A 20,115-nucleotide genomic window follows, 5' to 3' on the forward strand; every position below is an offset into this window, starting at 1 on the left:
AAAATTATATTTGACTTGTATAAAACGAGAATTGTGTCATTTACTAATTATTTGCATTAATATATTAAATACCTACTAAAATATCAGACACACACATACATATCTCTCTCTATATATCGAACAACAAAAGAAAAATAAAATAATTATTTATATTTCGTATTATTTTGAGTTTTTTGATAGAAACTATACATTCGTTAGTTGATAATGCATAAACACCAATCATAACATAACGGAAATAATCTCAAAATATAACATATACTGGAACATAATTTAACTCGAAACCGTAATCCCTTATAAAAGAAACGACACATCACTTATTTAAATAAATAGTGGTCGATTTACTTTGAAGTTGAATTTATGGATTCTCGAATAGTACATTATTCAGTGACTGATATTGTCTCAAATAATATTTATAGTTGTAACTAATTTTTTATTACATAATATAATATTATAAGTACATAAGTGTTACAATGACGACAATAACAATTATATTATACAATTAAAGTATAAAATCACATTCGATTTTTAAATATCTAAATTTGACTCGGAGAATACCATATTTTCTATATTTGTTTGCTACGATTCTTAACTTAATTTTATGTATTATGTTAAATTTATACTTTGTACTCATTGTAAATATAATTCACGTGATAATTATATATAGGAATTTTTTATAATGTTGGAAAAAAATTCAAAAATTAAATTGCAAATATATATATATATATATACACACACACATAAAACAGTATATATTTGTACGGAAATAAATGATTTATTTTTCTAGAATCTTCCAAAATTGTCCCTGATTAATTTCCTAAATTCCACCAAAACCATCCCCTCCCCTCCAAAAAAAGAGTTTCCCAAACCCGCTTGCGAACTCATCGTCCTCCAAAACCCGAAACCTCTCGATGGTCGCAGCTTCATAGCTGGCTGGCGAAGAAGAAGCATGAGTTTGATTCTTTTTTATTTCTTGTTATTATTAGAACCTTAAGCATTTTCTCGTTCCAATTCTCAATTTTCTGTTTGGTTGTTTTTTTTTGTTTTTTTGTTTTTTTTTTCTACTGAAGTTACCTTTGCATGGCTCAGTATGAGTCATTTTCGGTTGACAGGTTTTTTCTAAGAGGATAGCAGCAAGAGATCGAGCTGTTGTATTTTGGAGATTAAACATGGTAAAGTTTTTGTGTTTTTGCTTAATTATAGTTTTCTGTTTGGATTATGGGAAAGTGGAATCAGTAATTTAGCAAGTTGTATGATATGTGCTTCTAGTTTTTAGGTATTTCATTAGGGTTAGACATTGGGTTTGTGGTAGTATCAAATATGCTTTCATTCGAGGGAACTTAAAAGAAAAATGGGAGTTACCAAATTATTATTAGTATTGTTTACTTTCTTCCTCCATTGCTCTTGTCAGAGTTCTTATTATTGTGCACAATTGTAAGTTTTCTGACTGTTCTTTCTGGCCGGGTGTGGTTCTGGTGCAATCAAATACTGTATTTGTTGGTCAAGAGAAATGATGGGTAATATCTGTTCATTATTAGAGCTTGGTAGAGGCTCTTGTTTGCTGGGTTTTCTTTAATCTGATACCTTGACTATTGATTGGATTGCAGTCGGATATTAGAAAGTGGTTTATGAAATCCCATAACAAGGGAAATGACAGTGCATCGAAAGCTGACAGCACTCTACAGAGCAACTCCGATCCTTCAGCAAAAGTTTCAAAGCCTGCATTGACCAAGTTGGAGCCAGTGAGAATCTTCTGCTGTTGCATTCAATATATATGTCCTTTTTTGAGGAGCCATTTGAGATATCTGTCTGTGTGATAAATACTTAGTGATTTTTCCAAACTGCTGCTTTTGGGAAGTCTTACTATAGCTTTTGGGTTAAAAGTATAAATTTATAAATTTTTAATGCACTTGCATGTGGATCATCAGGTTATTAGATTGAGGAAAGTGTGAATAGTTTATTAGAAAGAAAAGGAAAGGTGAAAAAGTTATTCGAATGGTCATTTTGTAACTTTTTATTGCATATAAACCCCTGAAAAAAGCAAATTATTTAACTTCGTAATTTTTTAGCCAACAATGAAAACTAGCATTTGCTTAAGCAGCTATAGCGCTGTCATTGTGAATTTTGATGTCAACAAGATTGTGTGTGGTTTAGTACTCTAGGGTCTATGCTGAATCAGTAGTCATACCGGAAAACAGTTAAGAGAGGCATTCATAGGCATATATCCCTTGCTCTTTTCCTTATCTGTAGAAAGTGACATGTATACTCTGCATACAAGTTTGTAGTACTGGAGTAAAGTATACTTGCTTATTTGTATAAGCTCGAACAACCAAAGGTGCAGGGAGGCCAAGAAAGTTCCGGAAGAAGGAAGACTAGCAAGTATTTTGCTACTGACAAACAAAAGCCACAAGATGAAAAGAGAGTCGAGGAAGTTCCAGTCAAGAGAAAACTTCAGAATGATTCTAAGGAATCATTGAAGCCCCCGCCTTTGAAGAAGCACAATAAAATTGATGATGAGGATGACGATTTTGTCTTATCCAAATCCAAAAAGAACCATGATGATGCAACTCCCAGTAAGAAATTGAAGAGTGCGTCAGGTAGAGGAGTTCCGCAAAAGACTGTAGATGTTGATCAAACTGATGAAGATGATGTTAAAGATGCAGCGTCTCCTTCCAAGCCTGGGGGAAGGGGCCGCGGGGGTAGAGGTGCACTTGGGGCACCATCTGGTGGGAGAGGCCGAGGAGGTGGACGGGGTGGGTTTATGAATTTTGGGGAGCGAAAAGAGCCTCCACATAAAGGAGAAAAGGTGAAGTCTGACTTGATCACTCCTATAACTGAATTGTCCTTGATTGTAAATACTCATGCTTCTTCGGGTTTCAGGAAGTCCCTGAAGGTGCGCCTGATTGCTTAGCTGGTTTAACATTTGTAATTAGTGGAACACTTGACAGGTATTTCATTTCATTTATGTAGTTTATAACTTGTGTGTGGTCAAATACTTTATCTTGCTACTACATTATCTTGTTGATTTCAATGCTTTGTTAACCTTACAGTTTGGAAAGAGAAGAAGCAGAGGATTTAATTAAGAGACATGGTGGCCGTGTCACTGGCTCTGTCAGCAAGAAAACGGTATAAAGTTACTCCAGCTTATATTTCTTAGACTAGTGTTGCAGAATTGACATGAGATTAACATTTTCCTTCTGCAGAATTATCTTTTATGTGATGAAGACATAGTGGGACGGAAATCTAGCAAAGCCAAGGAACTTGGGTTTGTTATTGCTGATCCATATGTAGCTGGCCTTCAAATTTATGTTGTTCCTTGCTTATTATTTCTGTATATTCATAGTTTTGGTTTCTTTGTGTAGCACGTTGTTTCTTACAGAGGATGGACTTTTTGATATGATCCGTGCATCAAAGCCTGTCAAAGCAGCGTTACAAGGAAAATCAAACAATTTGGTGGAAAAACCTGCTGCATCTTTGACGAAAAAAAGCCCTTGTAAAGTAGAAGTGAAGAGTATGGCCCAAATAACCATTCTATTTTATCTTTTCCTTTTCTGAATTATACTTTGCAATTAGTTCATATTGATTGTTATCAGAGTTAAAAAACGTATTGATTGTTTTAGGTTGGAATAGATTTATTCTCTAATATTTTTTCTTTTTGGTTAATTAAAAAAATTATTTCAATTTTTTTTTTCCTTTTTGGGTTGGCTATGTTAGAGCTATTACCATACTTCTCTTTTCAAGGAGAAGATACTTTTATTTTTCTTATTGGTTAAGGAAAAGATAATTTTTAAACAAAGGTACTGTGGGTGGTACTGCATATGTATGTTCATGTGACTTTGTGGTTTCTTGATTGGTTTCATTCTGGGGCTGAATCAGACTTCAAATTATCTTTTTTCTTTCATTTTTATGAAGGAAGGAATTGGAAAAGTTATACTCCATGATCACGGACTAGTGTTGGAGAAGTCAAAAAATGAGATATGACATTAGGTTAAAACGAGGGTAGCCGTCTTTGATGAGACTAATTTTGTAAATTCTCGAGAGACAGGGACATTTTGGTAATTAAAGAATTAAATACAGATCTGATTGCAAAATGGGTATGTAAGTTGCATCTGAATGCATTAGAGAGGATTGCTGCTGGTTTATGTTGATACCAACTGAACTGGGTTGTTGTTTCCTCTTTGTTTTTGTTTTTCAAAGGTTTCCAGTTCTGGCAGCATCCTATTCTAGGCACTCTTACAAACTTGCCTATGTTGGATGAGGAATTGAGCACATCCCAGTACTTGTAAGACCGAATGTGTCCTTTGGCCCGTTTGGTTCAATTCATTAGGTTATTTGACATGTAGCGCTAGAACATAATTTTCATTATTGATTCAAAATTAAATCCTTTCTACTGTTTATATTTCATAAAAAAATCAATTGTACTGTTATATTGAATTTCTATTCCTATTTGTCTAGGTAGAGGGATCATAAATTCATTCACATACATTGAAGTGAAAAATTATATCTCGTTCCAAGTTTACCTCATCTTTTAGGGTGTTTGGGATTTCTTATTGTTGTTTATTACTAGCTTTAAGTACTGTGCTTCAATCTTTGCTTTTACTAACATAAAAAGTATTGTGCTTCTTAAGTTCTAAAAAATGACTTTAAGAAGATGGAAAATAAACACCATATTCCTAATTTTTAGGTCTTTATTTTTTATCTAACTAATTACTTAATCACCATCTTAACATTATTTTAAAAGTTAACAAATATGTGTAAAATAATTTACATGGAATATTTGTAATAGATTTATTGTGCTCAATTTTTTCTTCAAAGCAACAGCTTATTTGTTGCAATTGATATTTTTTCCAAACATGAAACTGCTTGTTTTTTCCCAAAAGAAAATATTTTAAGGTACTTGAAGCCCTCTAGTGCTTTAAGCTTATTTCTTCAAGTAATCCTTAAACACTCTCTATTCTCTCCCGATAATCCTATTATGATTCCACAGAATTCACATTAACTACTATTGTTAGCCTTATTGTGGAAGGCATGTCTAGTTGTCACATAGGAGGTTTGTGCATGAAACTGCTTTTACATTTTCTTGGGGCTCTGGAATGGCATGCATTGTCTTGTACAATTCTGCATTTATTTGAATCATATAGATGTAATAAATCTGAGGTGAAACTTGTGATATGCACAGCCATGAAAATATTCTGTTATTCCTTCGACTATGAAATAAACAAACAGAGATTCACTTCTTCTTTTAGTTGAATGGTTCTTTTAAGATCTTGTCACAATTATTTCTAAATGTGATCATTGCTTAGGTAAATCTGAGGGTACAAAAGCATCCAGTAAACGGTCGGCTTCGGAAATCTCTACTCTGAAGCAAAAAAGGCAAACTACTCCTGATTCTTCCCTGTCATGGACAGATAAATATAAGCCCAAGGTTCCAAACGAGATTGTTGGAAATCAATCACTGGTAAGTTTGTTGTAATTTGCATAAGTTGCTTCATGCTATGGAAATCGTCTGTCCTATCATCTGAAAGCTGTAATATATTTGAGAAACTGTTAACAGGTTAACCAGCTTCATGCTTGGTTAGAACGTTGGCACAATCAATTTTCTAATGCTGGAAGCAAAGGGAAAGGCAAGAAACAAAGTGATTCTGGTGCCAAGAAAGCAGTGCTTTTAAGTGGAGCACCTGGTATAGGAAAAACTACATCAGCAAAATTGGTCAGTCAGATGCTTCATTTCCAGGCAATCGAGGTGGCAAAAATTTTTATTTATGTTTTTTAGATAGAAAATCTTGATTACTAATTCCATTGTGATTAATTGACCTAATGATTTCTTTTTGCCTGTATATTCATTCATATACATTGGTTAGGTTAATGCTAGTGACAGTCGTGGAAAGGCTGATGCTAAGATCTCTAAAGGAATTGGTGGAAGCAATGCAAATTCGATAAAGGAATTGGTTAGCAATGAAGCGTTGGGTGCTGGCATGGATCGGTTTGTTATGCTTTATCATTTCTTTTGTACGTGTATTTCTGGATATTTTATTTGTCTCTCGCAAGTTTCTGATAAGTTGATGTTGCAGTTCAAAGCATCCAAAAACTGTGCTCATTATGGATGAGGTTGATGGAATGTCTGCTGGGGATAGAGGTGGAATTGCTGATCTTATCGCTAGCATTAAGATTTCAAAAATTCCTATAATTTGTATCTGTAATGACCGCTACAGTCAGAAACTGAAAAGTCTTGTGAATTACTGCTTGCTTCTCAATTACCGGAAACCTACTAAACAGCAGGTATATTTTATCATCAAAATGGTTGTTAGTCATTATTTACAGTTGTAGTTAGATTAATCAAACTAGGATCTTTCTCGTTAACTTGATTACTTCTGGGATAACTGTTTCTTCTATTCTTTACATATGTACTTGTAAGCTAGAACTTCAATGAAATGAGCTCACTTTATTTGTTTGAAGAAAATAAATGAGTTCACTTTATGCCTCATGGTTACCTGAAATAAATCAATGAATGTGAAGCTCCTCATAGAGTTTATGACATGGGAAAGGATTAGTTCTTGACTGATAACCTTGTGGTATGTTAATTGTATTTTTGTTAAGACTATGTTATGTTAGCTGTAGTTTCTATTGTGATCCTTAGATGGTTAAATTGGTTAGCTACAGAGATCCATATAAAAACCATTTGAACCGACTTTAAATATATTGAACAAGCCACTAATGGATGCTCGTCAACTTCTTTATTCCTCTTAATTCTCTCTGTTTTCTTCTACAGATATCTCATACTGTTTTTATTTCTTTCTGATTTCTTGCTAACAATTTCCTGAAACTTTATTTTTATTAGTTTGCTATGTATTTGGAGGTTAATATTTTTAATTTGAAAAGTAAATGTTTGGTGCTGTTATTTATTAGCAGCAAAACTAATTTATTTGAATCTCTTTTAGAACATTGAAGCAATATTTCGGCTTTAGGGACAGAATTTAGGGTTACTTGACTGTATTCTGTTTGCCAGTGTTTCAAAAAAAAATATTCTGTTCGCCAGAATGTAGAGAGACAAGTATATGAATAAATGTGAAAATTTGAATATTTTGAATACTCTTAGTTTGGATGGGTTTGTAATTCTATATAAATATATATTGGCTAATTCAGCTTCTCTGCTAAAACTAGACACCTAAGATATTAGAACTTTGAACAACTCCTCGATCCTCAGCCAATATAAGACGATGACCTAAGAGGCTGCAACCCAATTACAGTAAGCTTTAAAACCAGTCGAATGTCAACAAGGTTCTTTAATCTTTCAGCAAAAAAAAGGAGGATGATATTTAACAAAAAAATAGAGGTTCTGAAACAAAGTCTCTAACTCCACTAGATATAGACTCAATGCCATCAAAAGCCCTTTTGTTTCTATCCATCCAAATAACCAAAGGTAGCCAAGGGGATAAGAGATAAAAGCTGCTTCTTATGCTTATCACCCAGATGCCTTGCCAAGTCCAATTTCACCAGCTAATACCCTGCCATTGCCCAACTCACTTCCAGGAAGTCATAAGTAGCATTGGAGCCAAAAGGAAAAAGGAGACCATAATAAGAGGTGGTCTGGGAATTTTAGGCGCCTTATGCATAAGTAACGTCCGTTGACTACAAATTAACTGAGAATTTAATGAGAATTTTATCAAACTTAACCTTAATCTATTGTTAAACAATCTTACTTTAAAAAAAAATCTATTGTTAAACAATCATATCGATTTTTATACCCTTTTTCTTTTGATTACTAATTCTGAATTGGGTGATTAACAGATGGCTAAGAGGTTAATGCAAGTTGCAAAAGCAGAAGGCCTTCAAGTTAATGAGGTATATTGAATGTAACCTGGGCCTTATGATGTTGGTAAATCTTTTATATATACTCTTTATGTTGCATTTGAAGGCTACATAGTAAGATACAGACATTATAAAGAATAGACCTTTTAATGAAAAGGATAGTAAAAGGGCCTGCATTTTTGCATTTGAATATTCATTATTTGCATTATAAAATTGCTCTTTTTTTTAGACATAGAATTTTAGGTCCTTGACATAGAAGGGAGAGCAGGATAATGTGTTTTTCATTTTTGACTCGTAGAATCTTGCATTCATATCTCCTCGGTCTTTTGGGGTTTAATTTATCTTTCATATTTCTGAGCATATTAATGTTCTGGGAACATTAAAAACTAAATTAAGTTTATCTTCCTGGCAAAATATTTTGGTGGTTAGATTTAGTTTCTGATTTTTTTTGTAGAACTGGAGTCTCCGCTTTTATTTCACCATCTTCTACTAATTTATGTGGTTCATTGAATAATTGTCTTCTTGCTAGGAACTGATCATTGTGCTATTATCAGTGTGTTGTTGGTGAATTTGGTGTACCGAACAGTCTCATACATTCTTTCTATTTCTTTCAGATTGCTCTTGAGGAGCTTGCTGAAAGAGTGAACGGCGACATGCGCATGGCACTAAATCAGTTGCAGTATATGAGTCTGTCCATGTCAGTGATTAAGTATGATGACATAAGGCGGCGCCTTCTTAGCAGCTCAAAAGATGAAGATATTTCACCATTTACAGCTGTTGATAAGTATGGCTTCCATCATTTGGTTCAACCTTCTCCATGTTTCCTTTTTGATGTTGTTTTAACTTCTTCACTGTGCTATCATTTTATTGAGAACTTCCTTTAATATTTTTGTTTTTAATAATCCTGTGGGACTGATCTGTAAGTTTTGAGTTTATGTAGAGGGTGTTTTAGATTTTGCTGAAATAATTGTGTTAAAGCACTACATGGTTATATATAATTCAAGTTTAAGTTGAAATAAGCAATTATAATTTTGGGTAAAGATACTTGTAAAAAATTAGCTCTTGTCGTGTTTTGGAGTGTTGGTACTAAAAATGAACGTATTCACATAAATAGATTGGACATGTTCAGAAAATAAGCGTTTTAAGCTGGTTGAAAAAAGAGAATGTTTTTATATTTTCCTGCTTAAATCTTTTATTAACAGCTGAAAAAGCAAAGTTTACGGGATTATCAAATAGACAGAATTAAGTGGATTGCATATAAGCTGTTCTAAGTAAAGACAAACATCCTCATAAACTCATAGGGAAGCTTCATCACCTCCTGCAAGTCGTTGTTGGCTTATGGTCTCATATATTGCGTGTACATTCTTAGGAAATGGTTTGTAAATAAACTATGACAAACATTTTGAAAATGGAGCTTATGTCTACTATTATTTTATCACTATGTTGTTGTATTATGAAGTAAATATTTAATGTTTATGGTGCTGGCTCTGAATTTTAGTCTCCCTATCCTTTTACATATTGATAAAGGAAAGAAAGTTACTAACTTCCAATTTTATGGTGCTGATCCCTTACTCTTTATTGCCATCTCCTATCTTTTTGCATTTTGTTGAAGGAATAAATAGACCACAAATTAGCTTTTATGAAGTTTTGATAATCATATGGTCCTTTTAAAAAATTAAAAAAGAAAAAAACTATTATCATGGTATTTTCAGGAACAACCTAGTATTCACTAACGCAACTTGTTTATTTGGTTGTAGACTGTTCGGGTTTAATGGGGGGAGGCTGAGGATGGATGAGCGCATTGACCTGAGCATGAGCGATCCTGATCTAGTTCCTCTTCTTATTCAGGTTCTTTCCTTATTTATGTGCTAATTAGAGTTCATGATAGCTAAGATATGAAGTGATTTGAGTTTTCTTTCTCGTGGGGTTGTAATCCTTACACAAATATATGGCAGCATCAATTCCTCATTTCCTTTTATATAATGTTGTAATTTTTTCGAACCTACTTAAAGCAAATTGTTGAAATTGAAATCCAGTCATAGAACCTGTTTTTCAATATTATGTTTCTATGACTATCTCTTTCTCTATTTTTGTGCCTGTACTTATATGTGCATTTGTGCATCTATTTATGGTGTTTTTCGGTTTTGGTCTACCAAAATTGAGTTATTTGTTCCCTTGTTTGATGCATATAATTTAGTGATGGGACTCTTGGTGGCTTCAAAATAATCTACTAAGTGTTCTGACATGATTTTTGTTTTGTTTTGTTTATTTTTTTCGTCTTTCAATTTTAAATCTTATAGAATTGTCTTGCTAGGATCTAGGGTACTTGGTTCTAGACCCTAGATGTTTCAATTAAAGGGTAATCCTCTTTCCATTTGTGAGGACTTAGGGGCACCACAATGATATTTTGATAGATTTGTGAGGTTCTTGTAAATAGGTTGCGCCCCCTTGGTGCTGCTTAATACTATGTTTTTTTTCTTTGGAAAAAAATGTTGTCTATCAAGTGTTCTGACATAAGTTTACTTTTGTGAGGACTTAGGGGCACCACAATGATATTTTGATAGATTTGTGAGGTTCTTGTAAATAGGTTGCGCCCCCTTGGTGCTGCTTAATACTATGTTTTTTTTCTTTGGAAAAAAAATGTTGTCTATCAAGTATTCTGACATAAGTTTACTTTTGTTATTTTACGGTAGGAAAATTATATTAATTATAGGCCAAGTTCAGTCAGCAAAGATGACAGTGGGGTCAAACGTTTGGGCTTGCTTGCCCGTGCTGCTGAGTCTATTGGAGATGGAGATATAATAAATGTGCAGATTCGAAGATATCGACAATGGCAACTCTCTCAGTCTAGTTCAGTTGCATCCTGTATTATTCCGTATGTCTCCTTTCAACTTTACAAGATAAAGTTAACTCTTTTTAAATCATTTTTTGGGGTAGCATGATTTGTATATTCTCTTTGTGGGCCACAGATGATGGCTTTTTGTGGGGTTTGCCTTCTCTGTCATGTAAAAGAATTTAATTTTTATCCCCTTGTCTTTCTTGTTTTTGTTCTTTATGTGTGAGGATATTATCTTCTGTTTAAATCTCATTCATTCTTAATAATATCTTCTTTTTCTATCCAAAAAAGGCTAGGTTTTCTTAAAGTTTGGCTTTCCTAGCAGAGGTGCATGGTTTCATGGACCTTCTTCTGTGGGTTGTTTGCATGTGCTTTAAGTTCTCTTAGTACTTTTATGTCTCGATATGGCCATTGGGTGGCGGGTGCAGAACATATAATTAGATTGCAATTTTCTTATAAAAGAAGTTAGCAATTGATTTTCATTCTGATTGAGTTTCATTCAAATTCCAATTGCACGGAATACTAATGAGAATAAATACAAAAAAAACTAAAAATTGGATAAAAATAGCATTTTAATTTCAAGTCAATTATATGTTCAAGTTAATTTTGATGTATTTTTGATTCCTTGATCGGTGAGAATACAAATTCATAATCGTGAGATAAAATATATGAGTGAAGTTGATTTAATTATGCAGCAAACTTGTAAATTATGACTAACATCTATATATCAAATGATTAAAAAATTAGGAATTAAATGAAAATAAAATAGGTTTGACTAAATGCAAATGTCAATTTTAAAGTTTCTTTTAGAATCTCGACATGCATTGTGAATTTGACCATTTTACTTGCCTTCTTTTAACCAGTGCTGCATTATTGCATGGACAGAGGGAAATACTTGAACAGGTAACAGGATGGTGTGGAATTATTCCCAGTTAATGTACTTTTCTCTTCTTATCTTCATCTGTGAATTACTAATTTGGTCCATAACAGAGGGAAACAAATTTGCTGGGATATTTTCATAAGTTTAGGAAAAAATAACAGGAGTAAATGGGTGGTGTGAAATTATTACCAGTGATGCTTAGAATTTCTTCTTGCAAATTTCAATTTGAATTTGTAGCTTTATGGGTTAGGAACTCATATACTAGTCAATCTTAAACATTGAGGCTGTGTTTCGGGGAAATGAGTTATTTTGTAGAATTATTTGGAAATTTACACTTAGTGCAGCTATGAAAGGATCATTCCACTATAAAGATGATGAAAATTGATCTCTTAGAGAAGTTTAAGTAGTAAATGTTCCAGATTCCATAACAAAATCCTATGGATGTGTGTGCTTAACTTAATATGTAATGTGTGCATCTTTATCTTCATGTTACTGCGTCATTTTCATAATGGGGTGTGGTTCTGTTTCCACTAAAATTTATCTTTAACTGTACAGAATCTGATTCATGTCTGCAGGGAGAACGGAATTTTAATAGATTTGGTGGATGGCTGGGGAAGAACTCAACAATGGGAAAAAATTTAAGACTTCTAGAAGATTTGCATATACATGTTCTTGCTTCCGGTGAATCTAATTTTGGAAGGTAAGTTGAAGTTTCCATATCATGACTTCTGGTTGCAGGACCTTGCGCTTGTGTTTGGAAAAATGTTTGCCTTCTATAAATAGGAGGATACCCTAGCATAATTTTTTGGTTAGATTATTCATACAATTATTGTTCAAACATTGAGTTAATTTGGTTATTGAGATCTCTAGTGTTGGTTCCTAATAATTTTCTGTAAATTTTATGCTCAAGTTCTCTGTCTTGCATCAATTGGTATTAGAGTCTAAACTCGATTCATTATGCTGCACTAATCTTCTCTTTCTGATATCACAAAGCACAACCCTACTGCACCAAAAAAAAAAGATTCCTAAAAAACCCTAAATCTGCTGCCAACACTAATGCCAACAACAAGAGAGAGAAACGTCATAGTAGCCATTGGCTCAATGCGATCCCTTGCCATTGGTAGAAGGTTGTCAACACTTTCCCTCTTCATTACCAAACCTGGGCACCCACCATAATTTACATGTTGACATTATGTGAAAGATTACTTTGATGTGGATTATAAACTTGCGCGGATTTGTATCATAGACTATAGAAATTCATGCGGGTCACTTTATCATGATTTGGATCTGCCTTGAACGATATTCTAAATGCCCTTGACCCTTTTCCATTATTTGATCTTTTGGGTCTAATGCGTATTTGACTGACTTGCCTACTCATATGAATATTTATTCTATTTCCAATGCATATTTGATTAACTTGCCTACTCATATGAATATTAATTCTATTTTCAATATGGAAGATTTAAGACTTCATGGAGACACTTTGAGCTTCCTTTGTCTTCAAGTATTCCTGTAGGAATGTGGTTGCCTAGGGCTTCTTCATTGTTGCAACCACAAGAAGAAATTGTGCTAATTCCCAAAGGTGGACATTCATAGAGCATAGATGCGTTTGAATGTCAACACAAATTTACTAAATTGTGTTTTCTTTTAAGTGTAATTACAGAAAATATGTGGATCATCATTTGTCCTTGCTTTCGTGATGCTTCTCTTTTCCTTAGTTGGATATGGTTGTTATTTTAATTTGTAATATCTATGGTGAAGTTTGGGAATTCATACAGGTTTTGTTTTGTTTTTATTTTTCTTGTTCTAATCTGCTTGTGGACGTTGTATCTATAATGATATAGGGAGACTCTTCGACTTGAGCATCTTACACTTCTTCTGAAACGGTTGACGAACCCACTTCGGATGCTGCCTAAGGTTGGAAATCCATTTTCTTTCTTCATTATATTATGTAGAAGTCAGAATATTTGAAGGAAATGGAGGACTTACCTTGTTGAGTAAGGCAAGTTAAGTGTCCAAGAAATGCCTTTAGATCTGAGACAAGACACTCTTAGTTACTTTCTCAATTGTCTTCGCCAATGAAACAGGCACATGAAGTGATGGTCCTCTTGAGAAAAATTAGTGACAATAACACTGGTTCAGTATCTGTCTCTTAAGATGCTTCGTTTTTCTCCCCCTTCCCTTTTCTTTTTCTTTAATTTGTTTTCTTTGTTATCTGTCTTCCTCACTCCTCTTTGTGGCAGTAACCTCTGTGATTTACCATTTTTTTAAATTATTTACCCTTTTGGCTCTTGGATGGGTGAAGATGTTTTCTTCACCTGTCTCTTGCCCTTGACAAACTCTGGACGGGATAATGGAGACATTAAAATTCTCATCATGTTCGTATGATACCATGACCAGGATGGAGCAGTTAAGGAGGTTGTCGAGTTCATGAATGTTTACTCAATTAGCCAGGAGGACTTTGACACTATTGTGGGGTTATCAAAGTTACAGGTATCAGCACCTACTTAATAAACATATATACGTACATTTATATATATACGGTGAACACTAAATATGTTTTATATGAATAATCGTTCGTCTTCCATTAGAAAAATTACAGTAAGTGCATTTTATGAATTAGGGACATCCAAACCCGCTGGAAGGTATTGCACCAGCTGTGAAAGCGGCTTTGACGAGAGCATACAATGAAGGAAGTAAATTAAGGATGGTTCGTGCTGCTGATTTGGTATCTCTTCCGGGAATTAAAAAAGCCCCTCGGAAGAGGGTGGCTGCAATGTTAGAACCATCCAATGATGGACCGAGCGAGGAGAATGGTAGTGCATTGGCAGAAAGTGAAGAAGAAAACACTTCAGATGCTGAAGACTTGGGTAAATTTTTCTTTTCTGACTATAAGGTTTGATATATAGAAGAGTTGCATAATAGAGCATAAGACATCTTATTGAAAGCTTTCTGGACACCAAATGATTAAGGGGCATATCCTTCAATGAAGGCAATAGGTAGAGCAAAATTAAGGCTCACAGCCCATCATCCAAATAGCATGTGCAGTATGTTTTAATCTACTCGGCAGTTGTCTGTTTGTGTTTTGCTTGCATGTATTCGGATGGCTAGAAACATATTTTGCATAGGAAGGCTAGAACGGTTAAATTTTATATAGGCTTCAAAAAAATGGGGCACAGGATGTAGAAAATAGCTCGAAAGTTGTCCAAGAGGATTTGGATGTCAGCGTGGTGTTATATGGTTTGGCTTGCGCCCCTTTTGGGCTCTTAGGCCATGTTTTTAGATAAATAAACCATATTTGTTGAAGTCATTTGGAATTCCTCTCCGAGATTAACAAGGAGAGAATAGAAACTTTTAGTAGATTATGAGAGGATATGAATTATATTTGAAAATTGTAAAAACTGAACGTGGTATGGAATTTCAAATGAAATTGTGATGGAATTATTAATGCATTATTCAATTTTATTTAAGTTACATGGAGCATCAACTTATAATTTTGGATAGAATTTTTATGTTCTCATAATTAAGTACAGCACGAATTTCCAAGAAATTACATATATCGAGTTAATTTCTTCTGGACATAATGTAAGACTATTTGGAAAATACTTTCACATTCTTTTGAACTGGTAGAATTGGTACGTACATAAGGTCTTGCCTTAAAATTAAAATAAAAAGGAACTCATTTAAGCTCTTCAGGCAACGAAGCTCCACTGTTGAAAGTTACTGAGTCAGCACTTGTGTATTAAAACTATCTGATAGTTTTTTGACATTATTTTTGTGACTTAAAAGGGACTACTGATGGGGAGAAGCTGCAGACAGAACTTCAGAGTTTGAATTCAAAAGGTCATTATAATTCCTCACGCGCATCTCATATCCAAACCGTGTTATGCTCGGTTGTTTAACATCTGTTCATATATTTCTAGGAATCGAAGTCCAAGTCGACTTGAAGGGCACAGGAAAGTCAAGCGCCAAGAAGGCATCAGCAGGCAGGGGAAAAGGAGGTTCTGCATCCGCTGAGAAGAAAAGTGGCGGGCGAGGTTCAGGCGCTGCTGCTAATAAGAGAAAGAGATAAAGGGCTGCAGATTATTGAAACAAAAAGCAACTAAGAATTGTGTACTGCGCCAGGGAGATTTAACTGCGAAAGCGGAGGGTTTTGTTATTTCGGCATGTTTGTTTATAATCAAGCGGTATATCCCTCTGTCTGCGTCTTACTTTTCTCTAAGTTCACTTACAATCTTTAGTCGGGAGGATCTCGAGGTTACTGTCAAAGTCTTAGGATTGGTTTTCGGGGAGAATTTTCTCGGTTGTTTGTTAATATAAATCATCATGGCAGTGATGATTTTTTTTTTGGATGAGGGAAAATGTCAATGACACCATTTGCACTTGTGATGAAAGTGATCTTAAGATAAATAGCAGAGACCTGTAATGGAGTCACGAGTATTGATAGGGAATTTGATGAAGGCATACCATAGCTTGAGTTAAGTATATTTTTCCAATTTATTAAATTTATATATATATATTTATTTTATTAAATTATAAAAAAAGAATAATAAGTTTAATTGTAAAAAATAATTATTTACTTTTAATAATCTTTTTAATTTAATTTTTAATATTTAATAATTAAAATTAAAATCTGATTTTTCTTTAATTAATCATTTAATTTATTTATATATTAGAATAAATAAATAAATTTGTAATGGGAGTGTTAAAAATACACTTTAGTAAATATTAAAAAGTATTATTATTTTAAAAATATAAAATGTAAATTTTAGTAGAAATAATTTGTAATATTTTTAATGAATATAAATTAAAATCTCAATTAACTAACATAAATCTAATAAATCACATAAATGTTATTATAATATATAATATTATATGTCATATATACATAATATATATATATATATAATTAATTTATATTATATACAAATGTGTTTTTTTTATATATTATACATAATATAAATATGTAAGTTTAGGAAAATACTTTTACTTATTTACCCTTAAACGCAGCAGAAGCTCCTGGAAGCTGCAGCGGCCCTCATTTTGAGGTCACGCTTTAAATCCCTTTTCTCTTTGTACGATTTCAGTACGAGAAACAGGGCAAGGAATATCAGGAAATGGCAGAATCGATCTCAACCGAGTCTCAATCGTTCTTGCGGAGGCACTGGGAGGGTTATAAGGAGTTCTGGTGCGAGAGATTCTCGTTCCTCGAAAACTACTCACGATTCATCAAGCGCGAGAAACCCCTCCCTTCTTGGTCCTCATCAGATGTCGAAGAATTCATCGCCGCCGATCCTGTTTATGGCCCCACTGTAATCACACCTGTTCCTCTATTTCTCTCTATTGTCATTTTGTGTTCTTTCGGGATCTTATCATGTGGATTTGTGGTTTACTCAACTTTCCGCATCTTCGTATCTCTGGATTTTTGTGTTTCGTTTTTGTTATAGATCCTATGCGTTTTCCTTCAATGTTGATTTTTCTAGGAAAAGTTTTATGTCATTTATCTTGCTGTTTTCTCCTTTCAACACCCCGCACATCTCTGAAGCGATTCAGCTAATTTTAGTCAGTAGCAAATTTTTCTGTTGCGTTCCAAGTTATTTAGTTTCGTGGACTGCTGGTTACTCATATACTCTTCACGTTTTCTGGAGTGAAGGATTGTAAAATTCTGAGAATTGGTTTTGTTTTTCCTGAAAGAGCTGAGATAGTGATACAGACATTAAAGATCCGTTTAGTTGTAGAGAAGTATTTTGAAAGAAAGCAGAATATATCATTTCTCAAGACTTGTGTTCATTTTTCAATAATTATACATTTGTTCAGTTACAAACACACAAGTTTATATAAAGTGAAAACATGAAGCAGTTTTCCATAACTAAAGAGGGCCTGAATATCTCCCTAAACATCTACAACAAGAAAATGTTTCATGAAATACGTCTATTGGTGCTGCATTAAGTCTCTCTCTCTTTTTTCTTTTTTCAGTTGAAGACAGCTAGGGAGGCAGTGAACTATGGTGTTACAGGAAGTATTATTGGAGCCGTAACCACTGCTGGTTTTACCTGGAAATATTCAAGGAGTTTACATGGTATCTATTGCTTATTCATTTACTTAGCAATCTTTTCTTTCAACTGAAAAATGATTACTCACTTCTTAAGGATAAAATGTAACTCCTTATGGTCTTTGACGACTCATCAGTCTTATTCACTTAGACAGGATAAATAGCTGAATAATCAGACTAATTAGAAGATGGATAACCAATGTTATACGCTTAGACATGTTGAATAGTTGGATTGAACTCGTCAGGAAATATTTATACTTTAGGCTTATGTGGTACAAAACACAATCCTGAGATCAAATTCTTGATGCGTCCTTAAATTAGATGGACCATCTGGATGCTTCTCTCTATGTTCTTATGAGCTTTTTCAATTCTTAGTCTTGGTTTCTTTTTGTTTTCTTTTGCTTATAGTCACGGGACGCAGGAAGTGGAATTTTTTAGCTTTGGAACACTATTGCTATTGTGTTTCTGAACAATCTTATGTGCTAACAATGTGTCTGGAAAAAGTAACATCTATTAATGGAGATGGCTACATTACCCAACTAAAACTTGAGAATTCAGTTGGTCCCAACTAAAGGGTTGGAAACCAAAATAATTTTCAGATGAACGAATTAGTCAAATCTTCTCTTTCCTTTTTTTTTTAAATGTTTAAAGATGAACGAATTAGTCACTTTTTGAGTTGAAATTGCTTTCCAAAGGCTCTTGCGAAAAGGAGACAGATTGTTTTTTGAGTCCCTAATCATTCTGGTCCACATCGATGCTCTTAATCACCTTGTACCGCAAGGATTTAGGTTTCAAAAAGAATGCCATAACTATTTAACCACCAGGGACATCTTTTGGCAAGTAAACCTCCCAATGCCAAAACCCTTATCACTGGTAGACAAACCACACACCTCCCAGTTGAGTAGTAAAATTCCTTATAACCCTCTTGATGCTCTCTACTACACATCCAGGAGCTTTGAGTAAAAGAAGATAGTAAATGGGAATGCTAGAGTGACAAATTTGGATAAGAGTGACTTTACATACAAGGGAGAAAGGAGCTCCCTTCAACGATGAAGACATCTAGAGAACATAGGCATCATACGATCCCATGAAGAAATAGCCTCTTAGGTTTACTCCTAGGTGCGTCACACCCTGCTGGCTCTACCAACCCTCCAACCTTCTGCCCATCATTATTGATACTCACAAGACTGCTCTTCCTAAGGTTAACATGCAAACCCAAGATAACCTCAAACCAATGCAGGATGGGGATGTCATCACCAAATTTAACATGATTATGGGAGAGGAAGAGGATCGTGTCATCCTCTTCCTTGTCAACAACTAATTGCAAATTCATGTGGTCTTCTGAATTAAACTTATCAATCATAAAATTTGAAGTATTTTGCTGAATTAAACTTATCATTAATATCCTTGGAGTTCATGTGAAACCGCCTTTCACCATTTATTGGGCAATCAAAGATCAGTGATAAAATTTGGTTACATTGTGATTACTTCCAGTTATGACTCCATCTATTTCAACATTTAATTTTCAAAATCAAACATCAACTTTGAATCAATTTAGTGAATTTTCAATTAGATTTAACTGTATTTAGTTTAATCATAAACAAAATTAAAGTGAAAGTAGCTCATTGAAATGGGTGCCAGGCTAATCACTTTGTGATCTTCCATTTACAACAAAGATGAAGTAATACTTTTGTTCTGCTTAAGGTAGAATGTGGGTTGCTTTACTTATTTTTAGCTTCTAAGGAGATCCCTCAGGCTCGCCGACATCCGTTCTTTTCATTTTCTTTCTTCCAGGTGCTGGATTGTCCCTTGCTGCCGGAGCTGTTTTCGGATGGACGTTTGGACATGAAATTGCAAATCACTGGCTGCAGCTTTACAGGTTGGATACAATGGCTGCACAGGTCAAATTCATGGAATGGTGGGAAAGAAAGTGTGAGAGTAGGTCTTAAATTTGGTGGTTTTCTGTAATTTTTTCAGAAAATAATGAAGCTTCCAATTCTTCAACCATGGAAGCCAATGATCGAACAGGGGTTTTTTCCATTTCATGTGTCAAGTAAGTGGGATTTTGTTATTGCTGTGTTGGAATATGTTTTCCTGCGTTCTCTGTCAGTATTGACCAAAGTTTGATGCTCCTGTTAATGTTTACACTTGGTATGGCTTTTGTTGGTGCTTGTGATCTGAGCCTAAGAAATGTGCTTCAAAATGGTAATTTTAAGATGGAAAGTATTATAGTATTTGACAAAATTTATTATACAAAATATTTTTATATAGAATATGGTATTATATTTAATTAATTATGTCAGAAAATTATCAATAAATGTTAAAATAATAAAAAAACTTATTTAATAAAATTATTTTAAAAAATTATTCAAATGATTTAGATTTTTAAAAAATATATATTTTTAATTAATAAGATAAATATTATTTGAAAACTATTATCATTAAATTTTAAAACAATTTATAAGTAATTTATAATAAATAAAAATTGACAGTAAATTAATATTACACTTATTATTTTTAAATATAAATAGTTAACATAAA

The 20,115-nt window shown here is 33.7% G+C and overlaps 2 protein-coding genes across 5 annotated transcripts; both read left to right on the plus strand.

Moving 5' to 3' along the window:
* The first annotated feature begins 804 nt into the window (after positions 1-804).
* On the plus strand, positions 805-16,007 carry RFC1 (replication factor C1). 4 transcript variants are annotated; one of them, XM_088219263.1, is made up of 23 exons: positions 805-950; positions 1,087-1,169; positions 1,605-1,739; positions 2,318-2,803; positions 2,878-2,945; positions 3,048-3,123; positions 3,201-3,262; positions 3,360-3,508; positions 5,301-5,455; positions 5,552-5,740; positions 5,859-5,980; positions 6,069-6,276; positions 7,786-7,839; positions 8,421-8,590; positions 9,564-9,654; positions 10,500-10,681; positions 11,506-11,545; positions 12,098-12,222; positions 13,367-13,439; positions 13,923-14,015; positions 14,146-14,392; positions 15,312-15,365; positions 15,446-16,007. In XM_088219263.1, the coding sequence occupies exons 2-23, from the start codon at positions 1,167-1,169 to the stop codon at positions 15,592-15,594; spliced, it is 2,931 nt and encodes a 976-aa protein (XP_088075389.1). In that variant the 5' UTR covers positions 805-950; positions 1,087-1,166; the 3' UTR covers positions 15,595-16,007. The 4 variants fall into 4 exon arrangements, with proteins under 4 accessions (XP_088075389.1, XP_088075391.1, XP_088075392.1 ...); XM_088219265.1 differs by having other exon boundaries at positions 2,333-2,803; XM_088219266.1 differs by having other exon boundaries at positions 2,339-2,803.
* A 531-nt stretch (positions 16,008-16,538) lies between these two features.
* On the plus strand, positions 16,539-19,745 carry SDH6 (succinate dehydrogenase subunit). Its single transcript, XM_088219268.1, has 3 exons — positions 16,539-16,834; positions 17,499-17,601; positions 19,369-19,745. The coding sequence occupies exons 1-3, from the start codon at positions 16,640-16,642 to the stop codon at positions 19,521-19,523; spliced, it is 453 nt and encodes a 150-aa protein (XP_088075394.1). The 5' UTR covers positions 16,539-16,639; the 3' UTR covers positions 19,524-19,745.
* Positions 19,746-20,115: the final 370 nt, after the last annotated feature.

This window comes from Carica papaya, chromosome 5, assembly GCF_054855325.1.
Source record: "Carica papaya isolate Zhongbai chromosome 5, ASM5485532v1, whole genome shotgun sequence".
NCBI lineage: Eukaryota > Viridiplantae > Streptophyta > Magnoliopsida > Brassicales > Caricaceae > Carica > Carica papaya.

Coding starts and splice junctions, on each gene's coding strand:
- RFC1 (XM_088219263.1), top strand. Junction 3,263..3,359: donor AGCAAAGCCAAGGAACTTGG/GTTTGTTATTGC, acceptor TTCTTTGTGTAG/CACGTTGTTTCTTACAGAGG. Junction 13,440..13,922: donor CACTTCGGATGCTGCCTAAG/GTTGGAAATCCA, acceptor TACCATGACCAG/GATGGAGCAGTTAAGGAGGT.
- SDH6 (XM_088219268.1), top strand. CDS start 16,640: ATGGCAGAATCGATCTCAACCGAGTCTCAATCGTTCTTGCGGAGGCAC. Junction 16,835..17,498: donor ATCCTGTTTATGGCCCCACT/GTAATCACACCT, acceptor TTCTTTTTTCAG/TTGAAGACAGCTAGGGAGGC. Junction 17,602..19,368: donor ATATTCAAGGAGTTTACATG/GTATCTATTGCT, acceptor TCTTTCTTCCAG/GTGCTGGATTGTCCCTTGCT.